Source organism: Lepidochelys kempii, chromosome 1 (genome assembly GCF_965140265.1).
Source record: "Lepidochelys kempii isolate rLepKem1 chromosome 1, rLepKem1.hap2, whole genome shotgun sequence".
In the NCBI taxonomy this organism is placed as follows: Eukaryota; Metazoa; Chordata; order Testudines; family Cheloniidae; genus Lepidochelys; species Lepidochelys kempii.
This window is the reverse complement of record NC_133256.1, coordinates 248,459,609-248,480,252: the sequence shown is the minus strand read 5'-3', so window position 1 is coordinate 248,480,252 and position 20,644 is coordinate 248,459,609. Positions and strand designations below refer to the sequence as shown.

The following is a 20,644-nucleotide window of genomic DNA, read 5'->3' as shown; positions in this document are numbered from 1 at the left end:
GACAGCAAGTTAGAACCCAGTCTTAACTCTAACAGATGCAACCTGACGTGCTATAATGAATATAGATGTCATCTCTCCCTTGGCTTGAAAGCTTGGTCAGTCCATTTTCCAAGCATTTCCTCAAGAAGAAAGTCCCTCAGTGTGAATCATCAACCTTTCCTTGTCAATTGAATGGATAAAGGTTACATTTGTCATTATTACATTTTACTTGTGTCTTTTATTATATTCTTATTTTGGAGGGAAGTTCCTTAGTGCAGTGAGTAACCACTTGCTTTGTCTGTGTTTTAACAAGTGTTCTCTGATGCTAGTGCCATATTCTCCACCCCTTTCTCCCTAGTACGGGTCTGATCGGTTTTCTCTTCATGCTGCGTGCCTTGGTAGCAGCAAACTTCAACACCATCTACATTTACACAGCAGAGGTAGGTCCTTCTGAAAGGTCCTCATTAAGCTGCTCTTGCCAGAAGCTGGGAATGGGCGAAGGGAATTACCATTTTTGTTCATTCCCTCTGAAGCACCTGGCATTGGCCACTGTCAGAAGACAGGATCCTGGGCTAGATGGACCTTTGGTCTGACAGTGTATGGCTGTTCTTATGGAGTGTATTAAATGAATAACAGCACAGTTGCCTATTCTCAGGAATTTTCCCATGCTAGTTGTCTGTGGCAAAGTTATTGTAACTATATGATTGTCTATGAGTCTGCTTTACTATCTCTGTAATAATAATTTAGTATATCATAAGCGTGCTTACAAGAATGCACCTGCAGTGCATAGATATATTAATCTTTTGGTGGTCTAGAATTGCGGAAGTCCATTATTGGCTATGGATGTGTCAGAAACCACTAACCTGAGACCGTTTAATAAAAAGGGACAATGAAGCCCACCCAGTGCCTGGAAAATGCTTCTTGAGACTGCTCCCCTCGAAGAAGGAAAGCAGTTGGGGAATCCTTCTCTTGAAGTGGCTTAGTGAGAATGATACCGCTCTGAGTCCTTCCACAACCATATTTCTAACAGATAATAAACTACACAGTCCCACCCCTTTATGCTTATGTGCTTTGCTGAAACAGGGCCTAGGAGTGGCAAAAAGCATAATTCACAGTGAGTCTTGGAGGTTCTTTTTAGATCACTTTTTTGTCTAATACATAAGTGAATTTAGGGCTTGCCTAAGGATTGAAAGCCCTGGACACTACTTGTCTCTGTCCATCAGACATGGAGCGTGGCCATGCAAGCGTACCCTGTATCACCCTATCACGGTTCTGTAACCCTGACCTTAAGCAACCACCTCTAAGGCTGAGGGATTCGTTCAGTGTCCGCTCCAGCTTTGATTGGACTAACGCAGTGGTTCTCAACCTATTTACCATTGTGAGCCGCAACAGTACCTCTATGGCCCTGAGGATGTCACATGGGCTGCAGCTGTGTGCTGATTGGGCTGCAAGTGGCCCATGGGCCATGTGTTGAGAACCATTTGACTAACACAAACTGATTCAATATGGAAGAGAGATTTGGGAGCCTTACTGCCCTTTGAAAATCTCCCCCTACAGCTGTCCTTTCTTGTGCAGTGAGCCGCCAGGAACCAGTGGCATGCCATAGTTCTTTCTGGTATTGAATTAAACCCTCTTTGTCCTGTTACAGGTTTACCCTACCACAATGCGAGCTCTGGGGATGGGGACAAGTGGTTCACTATGTCGGATTGGAGCTATGGTGGCACCATTTATAGCACAAGTAAGATGCTTTTCCTGTTATCAGCCTGGTATGAGGTGGGGGTTGTCAGTGATGGGGAATGGAAAAAAAAAGCCCTAGGATGGTATTTCTTCAGCTACCTTGGAAGAGCTTTCAGCACTGGCCTTTGTTTTTATGGGCACCGTTTTGGTTTTTGGTAAACTCTATGCCCAGCGTTGCCCTCAGATGCACCCACAGATCTCCTGAAAGCTCATAGGTGCATGCATACACGTGTACATACTGACCTTTGTTTTTGCCAAGACATTGGGTCTTTGATATTTATGTGGGATACTAGGATTAGTTATGTGGTCATTGCCAAAAAGACCCGCATCCATGGTGGTTCTTGACTTTTTTGACAGATGAGACACAAGTCAGAAAATGGTTACATCTCCCCTCCCCAGTGTATAATTTAATAGCTATTAAAAGTTTATCTTATTTATAATGTAGTAGCAGCAGGAGGACTCGGGAGCTGGAGCTGCTGCTGCGGCTACTCAGGCCACAACCGGAGGGTGGAGCATGAGGCCGGCCTGGGAGTTGACAACAGCTCTTGGTGGTTAACTTGGACAGCCCTCCTGAGGCTAGGGAGGCACAGGTCCCAACCCTGCCCCCTGAACCTCCCCTTGAGCCTGACCTCAACTGCTCTCATTCCCCAGCTGTGGCCCCTCCATGCAGTGCTTACCACAGCAATGCTGATAAAATGAGTCCTCTGCAGGGTAAATTGTCATGGTAACAAGGCAGCTCCTTGAGGCACTTTTCGCTATCCCACATTTCAGCCTCACGCAGCACCACATTCGTCAAACTTCCTAGTGTGGGGTTTCACTACGGGTGCGTGGATTGTGCCATTTAAAGCTGTATAAAAGTATCAGTTACATAAAAAAGAATATGCAAAAGGTATGGTGTAGCTTTTTGGGAATTCTTGAGTAGCCTGTGGCTCATGTTCCTGGGCTGGCAAGCTGCTCCTGCCCTGTGTAAAGCTCTCTGTACAGAACGTAACTGGTTAGCGTGTGTTACACACTTTGCGGAAGCTGTTAGAACAGCTTGTTTTCTTGGCTATTATTGAATCCTTTAGTCTCTTATCCATTTCACATCTTGATTCCTACCATGCCCCCTGACCACAATCTTGTACTGCAGCATGGAGCTGATGCTTGAATTGTTTGTTTGTAGGTTCTCATGAATGCTTCCTTCCTTGGGGCCTTGTGCCTTTTCTCAGGCGTGTGTGTGGTGTGTGCCATCTCTGCCTTCACTCTGCCCATAGAGACCAAAGGAAGAGCGCTCCAGGTTTGTAATATCTCATTTCTGACACAGCTACAGCTTTGTCCCCATGAGAAAATGATACTGATTTAACTAAATCAGTTTAGAGGCTCCTAAAATCATTATCCTCTCCCAGCTCCATAAAAAGCCCACAAACCAAAATAACAGGTTTCAGAGTGGCAGCCGTGTTCATCTGTATCCGCAAAAAGAAAAGGAGTACTTGTGGCACCTTAGAGACTAACAAATTTATTTGAGCATAAGCTTTTGTGAGCTACGGCTCACTTATTCCGATGCATGCAGTGGAAAATACAGTAGGGGGATTTATACACACAGAGAACATGAAACAATGGGTGTTACCATACACACTGTAAGGAGAGTGATCAGGTAAGGTGAGCGATTACCAGCAGGAGAGGGGGGGAAAACCTTTTGTAGGGATAATCAAGGTGGGCCATTTCCAGCAGTTGACAAGAACGTCTGAGGAACTGGGGGGGTGGGGGGAGTGAGGGAGGGAGAACATGGGGAAATAGTTTTACTTTGTGTAATGACACATCCACTCCCAGTCTTTATTCAAGCCTAAGTTAATTGTGTCCAGTTTGCAAATTAATTCCAATTCAGCAGTCTCTCGTTAGAGTCTGTTTGTTTTTGAAGTTTATTTTGTTGAAGAATTGCCCCATTTAGGTCTGTAATCGAGTGACCAAAGAGATTGAAGGGTTCTCCGACCGGTTTTTGAATGTTATAATTCTTTACGTTTGATTTGTGTCTATTTATTCTTTTATGTAGAGACTATCTGGTCTGGCCAATGTACATGGCAGAGGGGCATTGCTGGCACATGATGGCATATGTCACATTGGTAGATGTGCAGGTGAACGAGCCTCTGATAGTGTGGCTGATGTGATTAGGCCCTATGATGGTGTCCCCTGAATAGATATATATCAACAAAAAAACTTGTCAACTGCTGGAAATGGCCCACCTTGATTATCACTACAAAAGGTTTTCCCCGCTCTCCTGCTGGTAATAGCTCACCTTACCTCATCATTACAGTGTGTATGGTAACAAACACCCATTGTTTCATGTTCTCGGTGTATATAAATCTCCCCCCTGTATTTTCCACTGCATGCATCCGATGAAGTGAGCTGTAGCTCACAAAAGTTTATGCTCAAATAAATTTGTTAGTCTCTACAGTGCCACAAGTAAACCAAAATAAGTGTCTTTACACACACAGGTTGGACTGATCTAACTAAGCCCTTGTCTTACTACAAATACTTTGCCATTATAGCTCTATTGGCATAGCTAGGCTGCCAGAGCACTGTCACCATACCTCTTAGCATAATGCCACCACCTTCCTAAAAAAACCAGTTTCAGAGAAGGACTTAAGGTTGTTTAATTACTCTGCCTCTGTGGGTAAAAGGCAGCCCTGTGCTGAAGACTCACACACTATTTAAACCCTCAAATGGTTAATATTGCAATAATCAAACAAGACCACTCCAATAAATCGCATTACATGTAAGAGAAAAGCTTTGATCCATCTATAATTGACATGACCTAGATAAATGGGCTGCATTCTTGTGAGCTAATATCACAGCTGAAGTTTCAATAGACATCATCCTTTTTGCAGACAAGGTCTATGGCCCTGATTTTGCTACCAGTTATACTTTTCACATAGGATTAGTCCCATGGAGGTTAATAGAAATAATCAAGCATGCAAAGTTACTTGTGCACAAAAGTTAACCAGATTAGGGCCACAGGCTTTATTTTCAGCAGGGATGATGCCAATGCTTATGCAAATGTGTAACTTTGCATACTTGATAACATCCTATTAACATCAATGGGATTAATTCTGTTCATAAAGTTATGCATGCCTGCAGATTCTAGACTAATGAATGTATTGCCCCTTGCTCTCTAATAGTAGGGATAGGAGGCCATATAAAATGCTGTCTGTATTCTTTAACACAGTGACATTTAAGGCTAAGAGCCAAGGTGGCAATGTCTACATTATGCCTTCCAAATCTGCTTTGTAGGCAACTATATTTCAAAAGTAATTTTAGAAGTCTGCTCAATGTTATTTGAAAGAGACACAGGCTGAAAATATCCAGCCTTGCATCAGATTCTAATCTTAGAGCAATCTTAGAATAGTGTATGGGTCTTGCAAATACAAGGCAGGATTTTTGGACACACAATAATACACATTTGTATCTGAGAGTGGAACCTGCTCCTGGTCCATAAGCCCCTGTTCTTTCAATTTGACTCTGAAATTTTTATCCTTTTGTATCTTTCCCTTTTTTAGCAAACGAAATGAATGAAGACACTCAAAGTTGCCTCGTATGTGCGAGAAAAAGGAACCCTTTGAATAGTTTCTCAGTTGCAGTTGAGCTGCTTTATGTTGATTGCTTCTTGATGCCATTTCTGGAAAGAGGATGCATAAATAATCACAGTTGAAGAGCACACAAGCTACAGGATGCATTTGGAAAAACTGTTGTGCGCGCGGTCTTTCCTGTGATTCAATAAATAGATCTCTCCCCAGCCCCTGGAACAAGATGAAGTCTCTACACTACCCACCGGATCGGCGGGCAGCAATCGATTTATCGTGTCTAGTCTAGACGCAATAAATCACCCCCGAGTGCTCTCCTGCTGACTCCTGTACTCCAGCTCTGTGAGAGGCGCCGGCAGAGTCGATGGGGGAGCAGCAGCAGTCGACTCACCACGGTAAGTCGATCCAAGTACGTCGACTTCAGCTACATTATGTAGCTGAAGTTGCGTAACTTAGATTGGATTCCCCCCTGGGCTTAGTATTGGTCCTATGCCACAAGATGGCCACTAAAATACATAGGTCCTAGGCCCATCTTGGAGTACCTGGTGTTGGGCAAGTTGGCGTATTTACTTTACAGCTGGAAAAAGGGGGAGGGTGTTTTTCCTTCATGAGTGGAACATGGTTTTTGCCACAGCAACCTGGCTTACAGCATGTACATACTAATCAAGTACAGCATTCCTTCCTCAAGGACCAAATACTCCCATCACTGGGACTGACCTGTAAAAGCAAGTTTCACCTTGCCCTCACAATGGGGCTTTCGGGTGATTGCTCTGGCCCTTACATTTACCTCAATGTTTAGAGCTGGCTGGAATTTTTCCATTGGACACGTGCCAGCTTCTGTTTCTCCCCTCAGCAATCAGGGACCCTGGCAGAACACTAGGGCTCCCTCCCCTCTTTTTTTAAATATAACTTCCACTAATGGATATTTCTGTAAGACTGGAAGTTGTACAGAGCTCAATTAAAACAGCAGATACAAAACAGGGTTCAATACAGCGGAGTCAAAACCTGGGTGAAGGGGGCAGCTTTCCCGATCAGGCCCACAGAGGGAGCAGTGGCTGCATAGCGGTGGTGGGTTTGTATGCTGGAAGTCTGAAAACTATAGTGGTTTTTAAACATTCCAAAATCATTCATCTTTTTCAAAATACCTGCATTTCATTAATGTGAAAACTAAAGCTTCCCTTGGCTGTCACAGGCTGGGATAGAACGAGGCTCATGGACACAGTCAGTGTAACCGCAATCATTTAGAATTTTTTTAATCATTAGTGTGTATGGGCGTAAAATGTAGCATTTATCAAGGGGCTACTGCCTCACTTCACCTCAGTCTCCTCTCCACACTGAGACACAGACAGTTAGGAAGTGTTGGAGATGAGTAAGCTACTGTTACCTTGCTAGTGGATACTTGCCCCACTATGGGAATACAATCTTGAGCTAATGCATCATATGAGGGAAGCACTCCTTGCCTTAATTATGCCACTGCCTATGGAGAATTTGGGCAGAAATTAATATTTTTTGCACAGAATTTCCTTTTCCTCCACAGAAATGGGATGCTGGCCACTAGAGGGGCTGGGAGCTGCAGGGTTTCCTGCAGCTGCAATTCTCAGGAGACAGGTTGATTCTCCCTCTGGGCAGGAGGGGGCGTGTGCTGCCAGCGTCTGAGGTGGGCGTGCCACAGCTGGGCTCTGGGGGGATGGGGTAGAGAAAAGGAATTTCCTTAAAACTCTACTCCTGGGGAATTTGTGTGGGTCTGTAATGTTACAGACAGAGTTGCTGATAGGCAGGATTATAGGGTGTCATTTTGACCAAAAAAATTGCAGAACTTTAAAATACCAGTGCAGAATTTTTTGCCACAGAACTCCAGCAGGAGTAAGCACATGAAACATGCCCAGTTGTATTTAGAACAGACATGGTCAGTCTATCCTCTAATCCCCACAGCCCAGCTTCTCTATTTTGGGCCTGTAGTGTTGTCTATGCCTGCTCACATAGTCTTTATCCCGAGGCTTGTTGTGTCGGCAACCACGGGGCAGGGGCCTGGCTCCAAACACTAGTTGTTTCAATACAGCTGCACCTAAGTGTATATACATCTAGGAACAAAGAACATAGGCCATACTTACATGATGGGGAACTTAATCCTAGGAAATGGACTCTGAAAATGATTTGGGGTTGGGGATGGATAATCTGTTGCTTGGCCATGAGCTCTCAGTGCAACACTGTAGCCCAAAGAGCTAGTGTGCAGCTGGCTCCATAAACAGGGGAGTAGAGAGGTTATTTTACCTCTATACTTAGCACTGGTGCAACCGCTGCTGGAATACTGTGTCCAAGTCTGGTGCCTACAATTCAAGAAGGATGTTGATAATTGGAGGGGGTTTAAGAGTCAAGCAAATGATAAAAAAACAGACTTATGGAACTTACTCACTGTAAGTCATATCTATTTTACTTAGGGATGACTTGATTACAGTCTCTGCATGAGGAACACATCTAGTAATGGACTGTTCAGCCTAGCAGAGAAAGGTGTAACACTAAGAGCTGGAAGTTGAAGCTAGACAAATTGAGCCTAGAAGGTGTACATTTTTAACAGTGGGTAATCTACCAAGCGTCATAGGAGATTCACCATCACTGACCATTTTTAAATCAACATTGGCTGTTTCTCTGGAAGATCTGCTCTAGGAATTAATTTAAGGAAGTTCTATGGCCTGTGTTCTACTGGAGGGGTGACCAGATGGTCTCTTCTGGCCTTGAACATTAGTAATTTCCTCCCCACTTCCCATCCATCCTGTGCCCTCCATGGTCATACCAATTTTCAAGCTGGCTATGCCTCTGCACATTATATCACATGGGAGTGGAGGGTGAGGTGACTGATATACAGTCATGAAACCTCCATGCATCTGAAGAAGTGGGGTATTTTACCCATGAAAGCTTATGCCCAAATAAATCCGTTAGTCTTTAAGGTGCCACTGGACGCCTTGTTGTTTTGGTGGACACAGACTAACACAGCTGCCCCCTGATACTTGTAAATTTAAAATCATTGATAATTCACTCAACTCAGCACCCACCAGCAGCAGCCCTACACTCCACTCTGGAGAACCAAAATAAAGTAACAAAACCAGGCAACTGTTAATCTAAAACCTAAACTAAATGTTTGACAGTTTTTCTGTAGGTAATTTCCTAGATTTTTTTAAAATAGTTTGTTTACTTTTAGCAACTCCCCTTACGTATTAGGGGGGTTTAGAACCCCCAGCAATAGAATACATACTGCTAGTGGGGCTCCAGGGTACCTCAGCTGGCAGCAGCAGAAGGTTCTTATTCCAGAGCAGAGGTGACCCTGCCTCTGCCTTTTTTCCTTCTCGCTTCATCCCTGCTGCAAACTTCCTAATATTTTATAATGAAAAATGGCAGGTAACCTACAGCTAAAGGGGAAGTACCAGCCACCCTTCTACTAAGGCAAAGACGACTTACCTGGCTATAATGCTCACCTTCAGTCGGTTTCTTCCCCTCACTCCAGAGCTCTGCCACCAAGTAGTCATCAATGATTGTGGCCAGCCTCTAAACTCCTGTGGTAACGATCATGTACACTGGAGCAGCAACCTATCTATCTGTTTGCTTACCTGCAGTATCGGTGTAGACAGCTACCATAGTGCCCCACAAATGGGAATAGTTTGGCTACGGCTGCCCTTATGAAGTTCAGTTTCCACATAAAACCAACCTGAATTAGGGCTTTTAACTGGTCTGTGGAGCACTCACAGACAGGTGCCTTTGAAAGGAAATTGTACTTAGGTCAGTGGAGCATCAAAGAGAACGACTTGAGAAGGGAGCATGGGTTGACATATTTCACAAACACTGCCACAAGAGAGCTAGTGAGGTCAATAGCAGGGTGAAGGAGGAGAGCTGAACAACAGTGTCTCCTGCTTTCCAACTTGAAGAGGTATTGCTATAGTGATGACTCAGTCATCCAGGAGCGATCACCATGACCACCTCTATGAAAGGAATGAGAAATCCAAAACTGTATTCCAAAGATGACATTTTTAGAAGTTCAATAAATTGTCTAAACAACCCTAGGTACAAGTAATTATTCCTTCCTTGCAACTATGCCATTAACTCCTATTAGCACATGTACATTGAATCTGTCTTATCTTGTTTAGAGGACATTTCAGAGACATTTTAGTGCATCTCATTGCAGTAATGCATAGTGACCAAGAGAAATCCAACTGCTGGGATGAGAGGAACAACCTTTCTCACCTATAAAAACACCCCAAACAAATCCCTGATTTTTTAAATATATTTTAATACAGCCCCCCCTTTACATTTTAAATCACCAGTAACTTCTTTGGGGGGGCAACTACACTTCCATTGTACCAGTCAGTATTCTAGGACAACAAATTACACCATGTGCTTTCATGGCTTGGGGTTAAGTACAGTACAAAACTCAAATTCTGGCCAGCCACATGCCTTTGGTAAAATTAATGTCTGGTGATATTACATTTTCTTGAAACTGAGAAAGTCACACATTGAATTCATGTAACATTTTAAAGTTTAATTCTGTACAAATTCTTTTCTTTAAATGAATTTGAGCAGCTGTTGTTCCAGACTGCCGTTTGAATGACGTTCAACATGTAGGATGTAAGGACTGAACTTCAGAGAACAGTCTCTCCAAATGCCTTGATCCCTGGTAGATTTCTGTTTGAGGGGGAAGGGTATAAAGTCTAGTAAACATCCACAAATGTACAGGTCAAAGTGGTCATGACTTTTCCTCTTGACAACTGACAGTCGATAAATATTTGTTTAGTTTTAAAAAATTCATTCCAGTACATGCGACTCATTCATTTAAGCAACTGGCGCTCCTCTCCTTTGAGGCGTTTTTTCCGGGGCTGTACAAAATCATCATCAGAGTCATCACTAAATTCTGGATTCTCTCTCTCACTCCGACAGTAGGGTTGTATAGGGAATTCTCTCTCTGGATAAAGGGTCTTTAGGAGTTCTTCAAAGTAGGCTTCAAGTTTCATGCCAGCATCAGCCACTTCTGAATCAGGCTGTTGGGTGAGTTTACAATAATCAGTGTATCATAAAATAGTTTGACACTTATAGCACCCAAAGAATCTCAAAGTGAAAACTACAAAAATCAAGTAGCAATAAGACACAGACATCTCTGGGAAATGGGTGGCAAACAACCAGCACACAGAACTCTGCAAAAATCAGTGGTCGAGGGGAAATTTTGGCCAAGGACATCACAGCTAATTCCGTCTCTTACAAAATGGACATAAAATCTAATGTTCAAGAACAGACAAGATCATTGGTTTAAGATCTCCACTGAAAAACCTACTTAAGAGATCATACATGGTACAAGGTTTAGCCACTTCAGAAATGGAAGGGTTGGGTCAATTGTGCCACTAAGACGACAGAGTATTTTGTACCAGATACTTTGACTGCTATGCTGCCATTTTTCCGCCTCTCTCATATACACAGCAGAATATAAAATGTTACTGACATGGATGATTATACCTTAGGACACTAACCAGCCCCATGGTGTTTCACATCAGCAGCCCTGGCCAGTTTCCTGGTTTAAGCAGAGGCTAATAGCTAAAGCCAGTTCTAGTCAGGTGTGCCTCCTTCCTGCCCTATCTGGGACATTTATCTCTTCCCCAGGGTTCCACCCCTCACTTCAAATGAGGAATCAGCAGATGGCTAACAAAGCCAGCAGTGGCCAAGGAGTTCTTGGCATGGCAGTCAGAAGCCACTGTGTACTTAAGAGGTTGACTGAAGGGCAGGACAAGGTGGGTGGGGAATGAAAGGCTCACTACTCATTGAGAGGTCAGGGAAGGGAGGAAGGGCAGTGGAAAGGATATTATTCTGCAGATAGGAGGCAAAAGGCAGAGAGAGAGAGAGAGATGTAAAGAAATATATAACTGTTAAATAAGCGTGCATAATAATGGTATATGTAAAAGGGAATTTTTCTGTATCTGTCAAGATGACAGCTCTCAAAACTCTGCTAAAACAACTTTAAAGGTTGTAAAAATCAGAAAGCTGGTTTGTCTCTTATCTCCAGTGGATTCTTGGTTCGTGTAGATAACAGGGCAAAGTAAACCAGACAAGGTGTGTGGTTTCAGAGTAACAGCCGTGTTAGTCTGTATTTGCAAAAAGAAAAGGAGAACTTGTGGCACCTTAGAGACTAACCAATTTATTTGAGCATAAGCTTTCGTGAACTACAGCTCAAATAAAAAGTCTTTAAGGTGCAACAAGTTCTCCTTTTCTTCAGACAAGGTGTGAGATTTACTAGCCAGGTGAAGATCTTGGACTAGGGAGGATGGATATTAACTAGACAGAACTAGCGAAGTTCAAGGTCACAAGATGAAGATAAGAATAAGACATACAAAAGCAATGAAAAGACAGCTAGATTGAGTAAGAAGGACGGTAGCAATGGTTAAAAAGACAAGAGATATCAATTAGAGTTTTTGAAGGATAAGTAAAAGATGTACTAGAGTTACGATGGTGTGTATATGAAAATGTTTAGAATAGAATGTTGACAGATAAGGAATTTTAAATAATCAGTGTCCTGTATACCTGTACAAGGTATAAAGGACATGTGGAGCAATGCAGGACCCCTACCAGACTGGACCAGAATGGCTCTGATGAGAACAGAAACAGACTACCAGTGCCCCAGGACTGTATCCTACTCTGATCTGCTTTACTTATGCTCTATACTTAGTTAAGGTGGTAATACAGTGTCCTAAAAAGTTGTTAAAGTTTTCAACTAATTAAGCTTAAGTAACTGGTGTGGATTGTGCCTTTCACCCAACAGAAGAAGCCATATTAAAATCTGCTCCTATCCATTTCCATAGAATAAATGGTTACTAACTGTAACTGCACTTTGAGATGTGATGCAGATGTGTATTCCAAGTAGGTTTGTGCACATGCTGGAGCCAAAGACTTTTGCCAAGCAGTAGCCGTAGAGCAGTGGCGCTCACGCTTCATGCCTGTAGCCCCTCCCTTGGCTATATGAGGCGACAAAACCCCATGTCCCCTCAGTTCTTTTGCACAGAATGCTAGGGGAAGATTGATGCTGAGGGGATGGTGGGTGGATTGTGGTACACACGTTTGCATCCTATCTAGAAGGACCAGAGTTACAGTAAGTACTTGTTTAGTCTTCTTTCAGTAGATGCAGACACGTATTCCAAGCAGATAACGAGCGAACCCCATCTGGGGCGAGGACTTAGCGTCCACCTGAGCAAGGACTGCAGGACTGCTCTTCTGACATTAGTGTCTGCTCTGGAAGAAGCAATGATTGCCTAATGATCTGTCAAAGTATACACAGACAACCTTGTGACCACCCGACAAATGTCCAATATGGAAATGTCATTGAGGAACACCACCAAAGTTGCCTGTGCTCTCGTCAAATGTGCCCATATCTGCTGAGGACACGTAACTGATGCTATTTCGTATGCAGTATTGAAGTGAGAGGTTATCCATCTAGACATGGATAACAGAGACCGCTTGACCCTTCATATGGTCTGCATATGATACAAACAGGGCAAGGCGAAGCACAAAACTGTTCATCTTGTTCAGATAAAAGGCTAGACAGCATCTAACATCTAGTATATGGAGGCATTGCTCCTCGGGGGAGGAATGCAGCTTGGGGAAAAATACAGGCAAATACACTGCCTGGTTCAAGTGAAACTGAGACCAATTTGGATACAAAACTTTAGATGTGGCCAAAGCATAATCTTGTCCCCGGAAAACTGCGTTTAAGGAGGACCAGCCATCAGGGCCTGCAACTTACACCCCTTCTGGCACAGGTAATGGCTATCAAGAATGCAGTTTTCTGGGACAGGAGGCAGGAAGCAAGGGGCTTACATGGCGGCCCCATTAGACCCACTAAAACCATGTTCAGATTCCCACAAGGGGACCAGCTCTGTGACCAGAGGATGCAGGTGGAGTAGTTCTTTCAGAAATCTCATCACCATGGCATTGGAGAAAAACAATTTTCCTTGGACAGGCAGATGAAATGAGATTTCAGTCTTCAGGGACCACTCGTGGCTCAGGGAGAAAACCCAGTGAGATGATCCATGAGATGGTTCTGGACCCCTGGTAAGTGGACAGCTATTGGGGTGGTATCATCTGATACAGACCTGTCACAGGTTGATTGCCTCCAGGCAGAGTGCTCTGTTGTGGGCTCCCCCCTTATTTGTTCACATAGTACATCACAGTAATATTATCTGTGAGTATGTGAACCACTGAATGCCTGATTCAGTCCCAGAAGGCACAACGTGTTGTGGATGGCCTGAAGCTCCACACTGATATGAAGCAAGGTCTCCTGTTCCGACCACAGACCCTGCACCTCCAGCGAGTGCAGATGTGCTCCCCAAAACAGAAGGGATGTGGTGGTAACCACTGATTTGGTGGGAGAGGGCCGAGTGAAGGGGACCCATTGGCACATATTCAATGGTGACTCACACCAGTGCAAGGACTCCAGGACTGATGAATGAAGGTGAATCAACCTGTCTAGAGAATACAGGGTAGGGCTGTAAACCATCCTGAACTACATCTGAAGAAGACAAAGGCGTAACCGGGCAAGATGGACCACCTAGGTGCTGTTGGTAGTGGTACAAGTTCCCTGTTCCCATGTGGTCCAATAGGCTCAGGCACACATGGACTGTCGGACAGCTGTGATTGCAAGCTGAGGCACAGCTGTGGAATCATCTGGAAGTGACTGGTCATCAGAAACACCCTTGACCTCATGGAATCTAACAGGGCCCCAGTGAACACTATTTGCTGAGTGGGGGCCAAAGTCCCAAACAGTCAAGGAAGTGTAGTATGGTATCAATGTGGGCAAGAACCTCCCCTCTGGAGCCTGCAGCAACCAGTCATCAAGGTAAGGAAAGATATGGATTTCTTTCCTCTTCAGATATGCCATGACTACTACCATGCATTTGGTGAAGACTCGGGGGCGCAGCAGAAGAGAGGCCGAATGGGAGAATCACGTATTGAAAGTGGCAGTCTCTTACCATGAAGCAAAGATACTTCCTGTGACTCGGTAGAATAGCCACATAGAAGTAGGTGTCTTGAAGGACCAGAGCTGCAAGCAAGCCATTTTGAGACAAAGCAGGGAGGATAGATATATACAACAAACTAGACTAAGATATAAACTCGTGAGGTTGTGAAGCAATAACTGCATAGAGCTCCAACTCCAGCAAATGGGCAGTAAGAAGGAACTGGGGGGGCTTGGGGTGCCACCTCCACATATATCCAGGGGAGGAGTGACAGGCCCGAGGCATGAATGCCATCCCTCTACAGGTACTGCTAGGCAAAAGGCTCTGGAGCGTGGGGCACGCATACACCTACTTAGAATACACATTTGTATCTACTCAAAGAAGAATTAATGCATATTTAATCCTGGTGTAATAACAATTAAACCAAACTGTTTGCTACTGCCTTCTTTCCCTTCTTCCTTCTATGGAACTGTCTCTACTACATACTAATCTAATACAAAAGTAATTTCAAGTGAAATCTATAACTTCATTGAATAGGTCTTATAACCAAAGCAAGATTAATTCACAAAGTTATGTCATGTCATGTCATTTGCATCAAGAAATTCTACCACCTGCCACAAATTCTGCTTTCTTGGAAATATATAAGCTTGTAAAACTATACGGTTTTACTTTTCTGACCTCATTAAACTCAGCACAATTTTGGAAAATCAGTCTGAAATCAGCCACAAAATCTTCAGGTTTCATATACAGTGGATGGTTCACTTGCAGTCTTTTTTTGATTGTTGACAAGTCCATAGGCTTCTTTATTATTTTGTAGTATTCAGGCACCTAAAAGAAAAAAAATCATCAATTCAATCAGATCTCTCTCTCACACAGACACACACACACTTTTAATCATCATTTCTAGGCAAAATACTATTCAGTTTAACTCTTGAAGTATAGTTTTAAGATGTAAACATAATGCCTTCTTCCTTGAGCCTGGCTCCCTGTGAGTAGCGAGACACAACTCTGCTTACCTTTATGATAAGATAAAGGATCTATTTGGATTTATTTCTACACCGCTAAGGCCTGGTCTGCACTACAGACATTAGGTCGACATAAGACAGCTCACGTCGAAATACCTGTGTAAGTGTCTATACTACAATTTTTCTCCCACTGATTTAACTTGCGTGCTATGTTGACCTAATAACTCCACCTCAAGAGCTGTAGCACTTAGGTCGACGCAGTGTCTGTGTAGACACGGCATTGCTTACATTGCCTGTTGCTGCCTTTCACAGCCCTTCCGCACCCCACAATGCCTCGCTTGCATTGGTGCAAGTGCTCCTGGCGAGGCCGTGCACCGCCAACAGAAGAAGCATAGTATGGACACAAAGAACGGATGTCATTACTATGGTTGCTGTGGGGCAAGCTAACTTAAGTCTATTTAATTTTGTAGTATAGACATGCCCTAAGTGTTCTCCATACTACATTAAATGAAAATGGCAAGACTAGTTAAAGATGCATTTGAGGTATAAACAGCTATCTACCGATCTATATATATTAGTACCAATAAATGATTTAAACTATTACTTCAATCCTTTCACCTGTGCAGCCAGGCTGTCGTCATAATACAGTGGTGCCCAAACTTTCCTGCTCTCCCGCAGCCCTTGCCAGTGATGGAATCTGTCTGCGTCCCCTCCATTACTGCACAGTTGGCTCAGCAGAGAAGCTTGGGCTGGAGGCAGAGCTGGGGCTGGGGGAGGACCTGGGGCTAGAGGTGGAGTGGGAATGAGGGCAGAGCTGGGCTGATGGTAGAGCAGGGGGGAGCTGGACTCAGGGAGGAGTGGAAATGGGGGAGAGTGAGGCTCTTTCCCCACCCCCCATGGGGGCTGTCCCAGGCCCCGCCAGTGCGCACCCCCGAATGTTCCTCTGTGCCCCCCAGTGGGATGCGCCCCACAGTTTGGGGACAACTGTCTTAATATATGGGGTCCAACTGTACAGGAGATTTACAAATTTAAGATAGCTTTTCTGAAACTCATGTCATGGTTTTGAACTCCTGTATCTGACAACCTGCTCAGGCAAGAACTAAAGTGCACTCAAGGTGCGTGGGGTGATTTCCCTGCTATCCAATAGAATAGAACCTGTATTTCAAATTCTGATGGTTCACAAGATATTGGACCTAAAAACCTGTGACTGATCTAGGTTGAGTAGTGTAAGGACTCTGCCTCAGGAGGAAGAGCAAATATTTTTGAGGCAGAGGTTTTTTATTTTTTAATACAGTAACTGATAGAAAGCAGCTCAAAGCGTTGGAATGTTAGAAGCAGTCTGGAGTGAAATCAGTGGGCAAAATGCAGCTGAGGCTCTCAAAAATAAAGAAATGTAATGTATCGTATAGCTACTGCCATGTATGCAGGGCACATTTTTGTTTAAAAAAAATGAGTTTTCAAAACTATTTTTCAAAGGGATTTAAACCTCAGTGTTCTACAGTAGAAGTACTCAGTAATATTTTACATCTTTATGCATCTCTTCATCTCCTCCTTTTTAAATATTGATTTTAAACAAAATCAGAAATTTAACTCCAAAAATGAGTCACTGTTTCAATATCGCCACAATAAAAGGGTAAGTTTCCTTTCACTTAGATCTGCCATTTTACGGATACATCAGTGCTTAGCTATAATAGCAATAGGCACCATAGATGAACCGCAGATAGCTGCAGTTTTAGAACAGAGGAAATACAGCACAATATTTGACTAGATGAAAAAGTGGTTCATGTAACTTCACTTTAAAAAAAATTAACTTGCCTTACAGCAACATGAAGTGTTCCAAAGATGCATTTCCTTTGTCAAACTGAAATAAATTATCAGATTAGCAGCTTCCTGTGTGTGTTTAATAAAACATCTGACACTTTAAAAAGAAGATAGAGGGTACTTAAGGCATGAAGGTGCAAATTTTAAAAGATGTAATTTTGTATGCTCCTGCCTGGCTCCTATGCACAAACAATGAGCGAATCCTGACTTGCATGTCAGCAGGAGATGTGGATAAAATTCGGTCTTTAAAAATTTTTTCTTTAATCTGTGTGTAATTTTTCTCTCTCTGCAATTAGATGCAACAATTAGAACAGCTAATTTATTTCACATTCCAGATTCTTATTTATGAACCAGAAGCCATTCTTTTCTCCCCATCCACCAACAATCTAGGCAGATCTGTGAAGAATTTTAAGATGTAGTCCAAGTTGTGGAGTTAAAGTATGTGCTTGTACTACTGACATTACAGAAAGAGAGACTTCTCTTAAGGCTCAACTATACTTACAACGGTGCAGCTATAGCGTTTAGTGAAGACTTTACCTATGCTGATGGGAGAGCTTCTCCTATTGGTGTAGGTACTCCACCTTCCCACAAGGCGATAGTTATGTCATAGAATCATAGAATATCAGGGTTGGAAGGGATCTCAGGAGGTCATCTAGTCCAACCCCCTGCTCAAAGCAGGACCAAGCCCCAGATCCCTAAATGGACCCCTCAAGGATTGAACTCACAACCCTGGGTTTAGCAGGCCAATGCTCAAACCACTGAGCTATCCCTCCCCCCTGGATAGGAAGGTTTCATGTCAACGGTAGAAGCCTTCCTATCCACATAGTGCTGTCTGCACTGGGGATTAGGTTGACATAACTATATCACTCGGGTGTGGAAAATACTGGCATACATTGGTAGCGTAGATCAAGCCTCTCCTTCCATTTTGAGTTCACACAAATAAATGCTTCACTGCTGTTAAATGTAAATAGCACCATTCATTATGCAATTCAACGATGTGCCAACTACCACTGATTTCAATAGAATGCAGCAACACTCAAGATGAAGTGGGAAAACCAGAAGTCAAGGGTTAAGTCATGTTTCATGCATAAAACACATGATTTTTAAGATGTAGCGTACACTTTATAGTAAAGTTTGTTAATTTACTGCAATTGGTAACTAAGTCTCACCTTAATCTCTGCTCGGATTCAGTGAGCACAGAAATTCCATGCATCTAGTATCAACCTTTTACCGCTATCCTACATTTTGATATTTGTTACATTAAATATCTGGAGTAGATTACTCTTCTGATGATGGATTTGTTACCAGTAACGCCCACAGAAGTGCTGGTGCCAAGTGCTCTGACTCTTTTATAAGGCAAAAATGACAATGTACATACTGTAGGAGGAACTGGATCTTGAAAAGCCAGGCTCATTTCATGGCAGTAGAGGTACAGCAGGAGCCTTTCACACTTCTGTATATAGGGAAAGAAAGAATGCCTGTGTATTAGAGAATGCTGCGATTTTACCTTTAATAATTTATTATGCTAAAAAATTCAGGCAGATGTTTAATACTTCCCTGCCCCCCCAAAACAAAATCAAGCACATCTGAAAATTTCAGACAGTCAGTAAAAGCAAGTCAATCATCATTACCAAGAAGCCTAATTGTGTTTTTTCCACAGCGCCATCCAAGAGAGTGCCCCCCTGGCTGCAGTTCTGCCTAGAGTGTCTGGTGCTGCAAAGACTGCAGGGTGAGAAGCACACCTCAGTTCTAGTTCTCCTTATAGTAGGAGCCTCCATTTTATACCTATAGACTAAAGCTAGAGTGCAGAAATCCCCTTAGAACCCAACATTAACTAAAATTACTAATCTCCTAATACTGGGTAAAATACAAAAACCAAGAGGCTCTGGGAAACAATTTTCCCAGAACATTAGGTCAAAGAGACTGAGCCCAGGTTTCTGTTCGGCACACTGCCACAGTTGGAAGGAACAGAGGTGGCTTTTATAGCTTCACCTCTAATATTCAGAGCCACAAAGGGAGAACACAACATGCAGACCCTGCTCCAGAGGCTGCTACTAATGCAACTGCGACACCAGAGCACCTCCCAATATTGGGGATATGCAGCGGCCCGCCAAAAAATATTTTAGACTTCATAGTGCTCTATGAATGAAAAAGAGCCTTCAGAATAGGCCTGTTCCAGGTGTGGGAAACCAAGGCAAAGATATTTAACATCTTACTCAAGACAACTGAAGAGCACTCAGTGATTCTTGGTTATATTTTAAATGTACGGCCAAGTTCTCAGAGCTGTTTAGAAATCCTCCAGTGAACTCTTATTACTACCACCAAATATATAAAAAGCAGCATTTACAAAACGACTGGACAAGCAGACTGGTTGAATGAACAACGTATCCTCACCCGCCGATCTATTGGTGCCAATCCCATATAACTTTCTAGTTTTCTTTTTTCAGAGCTCTGATTGGGATTATCACAATCATATTCTACTTCCGGCTTCGACAAGTCCCGACAGAACGTGCAAATCCACTCTCCTCTAAACAAGGGGAAAACAGATATATTACTCCGGGCACCTGCTAAAGTTTCATGGTCTTCAACAGAGGGTTTCCAAATGCCTTTGGACAAGTTGTTCATTTCTATTTTCTTTTTGCACTGTGTCAATTTTTTTGCAACCACCAAAAGGAGGGATAATGATGGAAAAGGACATCTCTTTGGAAGAAAAGCTCACTCATTCCTGAAATTTTTGGAATAGTTTTACACCAAAAAATAGCATCTATTTCCACTAGTTTTGAAACCATTCATATGGGTTGACAGATTAAATTCAAATTTTAACAGCAGGTGCAGTTGCTGGTTAGGAGGCAATTTGAAGAAAAAAGTACAAGAGAAAAGGAGAAAAAATTAAAATTTTGGGATGAAAAATGGAACAGAATAGGCAGAGTGCAAAACAAATTCAGAAACCACAAAAATGGAGCAACGGAGAGGTTGGGACCTGTGGGAAGTATATTTTCTCATTAGAAGTTAGCCTATAGGCTATAGTTTTCTATTCTTAACAAAATAACTTTTCAGCTTTTTTTTCCCCTCATCTCAGTTATTCTTGAGAGAAAACTCTAAATGGCAGGGGAATAATGGTTCACAAACTACTTTTGCTAACTACCCTTCCCCCCCTACCATTAGTTATGCCCTCAAATACTTGAGCAATCCTAGTGAATGTTTGTGGTTTAGTAAAATTCTTTACAGAGACACCTGCATCTTCACAGATAACTACAATATGGCTGAATTGTATTAACTTGCTTACAAGAATGAATAAAGACAGAATTCAGCTATGATTGATTGTGAAAAGTACAGTATTAATGTGCATGTATGTACCACATATCTGATCTAATAATATAAACATGACCTCCGGCATTGGGGTTAGTTTCAGGAGCAAGTTAAAATTACTTTTGACAGTGAAACTTGTTAAAGCCTACATCAGAACTACAAGTCCTCCAGAAAAACAGATATACATCCTGTTAGGATAATTAAAAGATTTCTAGTTTCTCCTAGGCTAGCCTGAGCCTGGAAGGTAATGAGTGACTAACTCTTTTGAAGGCAAATGTCAGTTTGTTTGCTTTTATTT

The 20,644-nt window shown here is 42.8% G+C and overlaps 2 protein-coding genes across 12 annotated transcripts in view; one reads left to right on the top strand and one right to left on the bottom strand.

Moving 5' to 3' along the window:
• Window positions 1-20,644, top strand: part of SVOPL (SVOP like) — a 72,765-nt gene that overhangs the window by 26,537 nt on the left and 25,584 nt on the right. For 4 of the 6 annotated variants that reach the window (XR_012156088.1, XR_012156089.1, XR_012156086.1 and 1 more), the window contains 4 exons: window positions 338-419; window positions 1,628-1,717; window positions 2,879-2,992; window positions 5,250-5,668. Coding sequence is in view for 1 of the 6 variants with exons in the window: in XM_073322774.1 (XP_073178875.1) it covers window positions 338-419; window positions 1,628-1,717; window positions 2,879-2,992; window positions 5,250-5,261 (298 nt within the window). In the remaining 5 variants the exon portion in view is untranslated. Of the gene's footprint in view, window positions 1-337; window positions 420-1,627; window positions 1,718-2,878; window positions 2,993-5,249; window positions 5,867-18,697; window positions 18,766-20,644 lie in introns of those variants that run through there. The other 2 variants (XR_012156087.1, XM_073322774.1) reach the window with 2 other exon arrangements.
• Window positions 9,533-20,644, bottom strand: part of TRIM24 (tripartite motif containing 24) — a 138,121-nt gene continuing 127,009 nt past the window's right edge. For 5 of the 6 annotated variants that reach the window (XM_073322713.1, XM_073322728.1, XM_073322719.1 and 2 more), the window contains 4 exons: window positions 19,432-19,564; window positions 18,416-18,490; window positions 14,930-15,079; window positions 9,533-10,297 (listed from right to left, as the gene is read on the bottom strand). In XM_073322713.1, coding sequence (XP_073178814.1) covers window positions 10,088-10,297; window positions 14,930-15,079; window positions 18,416-18,490; window positions 19,432-19,564 — 568 coding nt within the window. In that variant the 3' untranslated portion in view covers window positions 9,533-10,087. Of the gene's footprint in view, window positions 10,298-14,929; window positions 15,080-18,206; window positions 18,491-19,431; window positions 19,565-20,644 lie in introns of those variants that run through there. The other variant, XR_012156085.1, reaches the window with a different exon arrangement.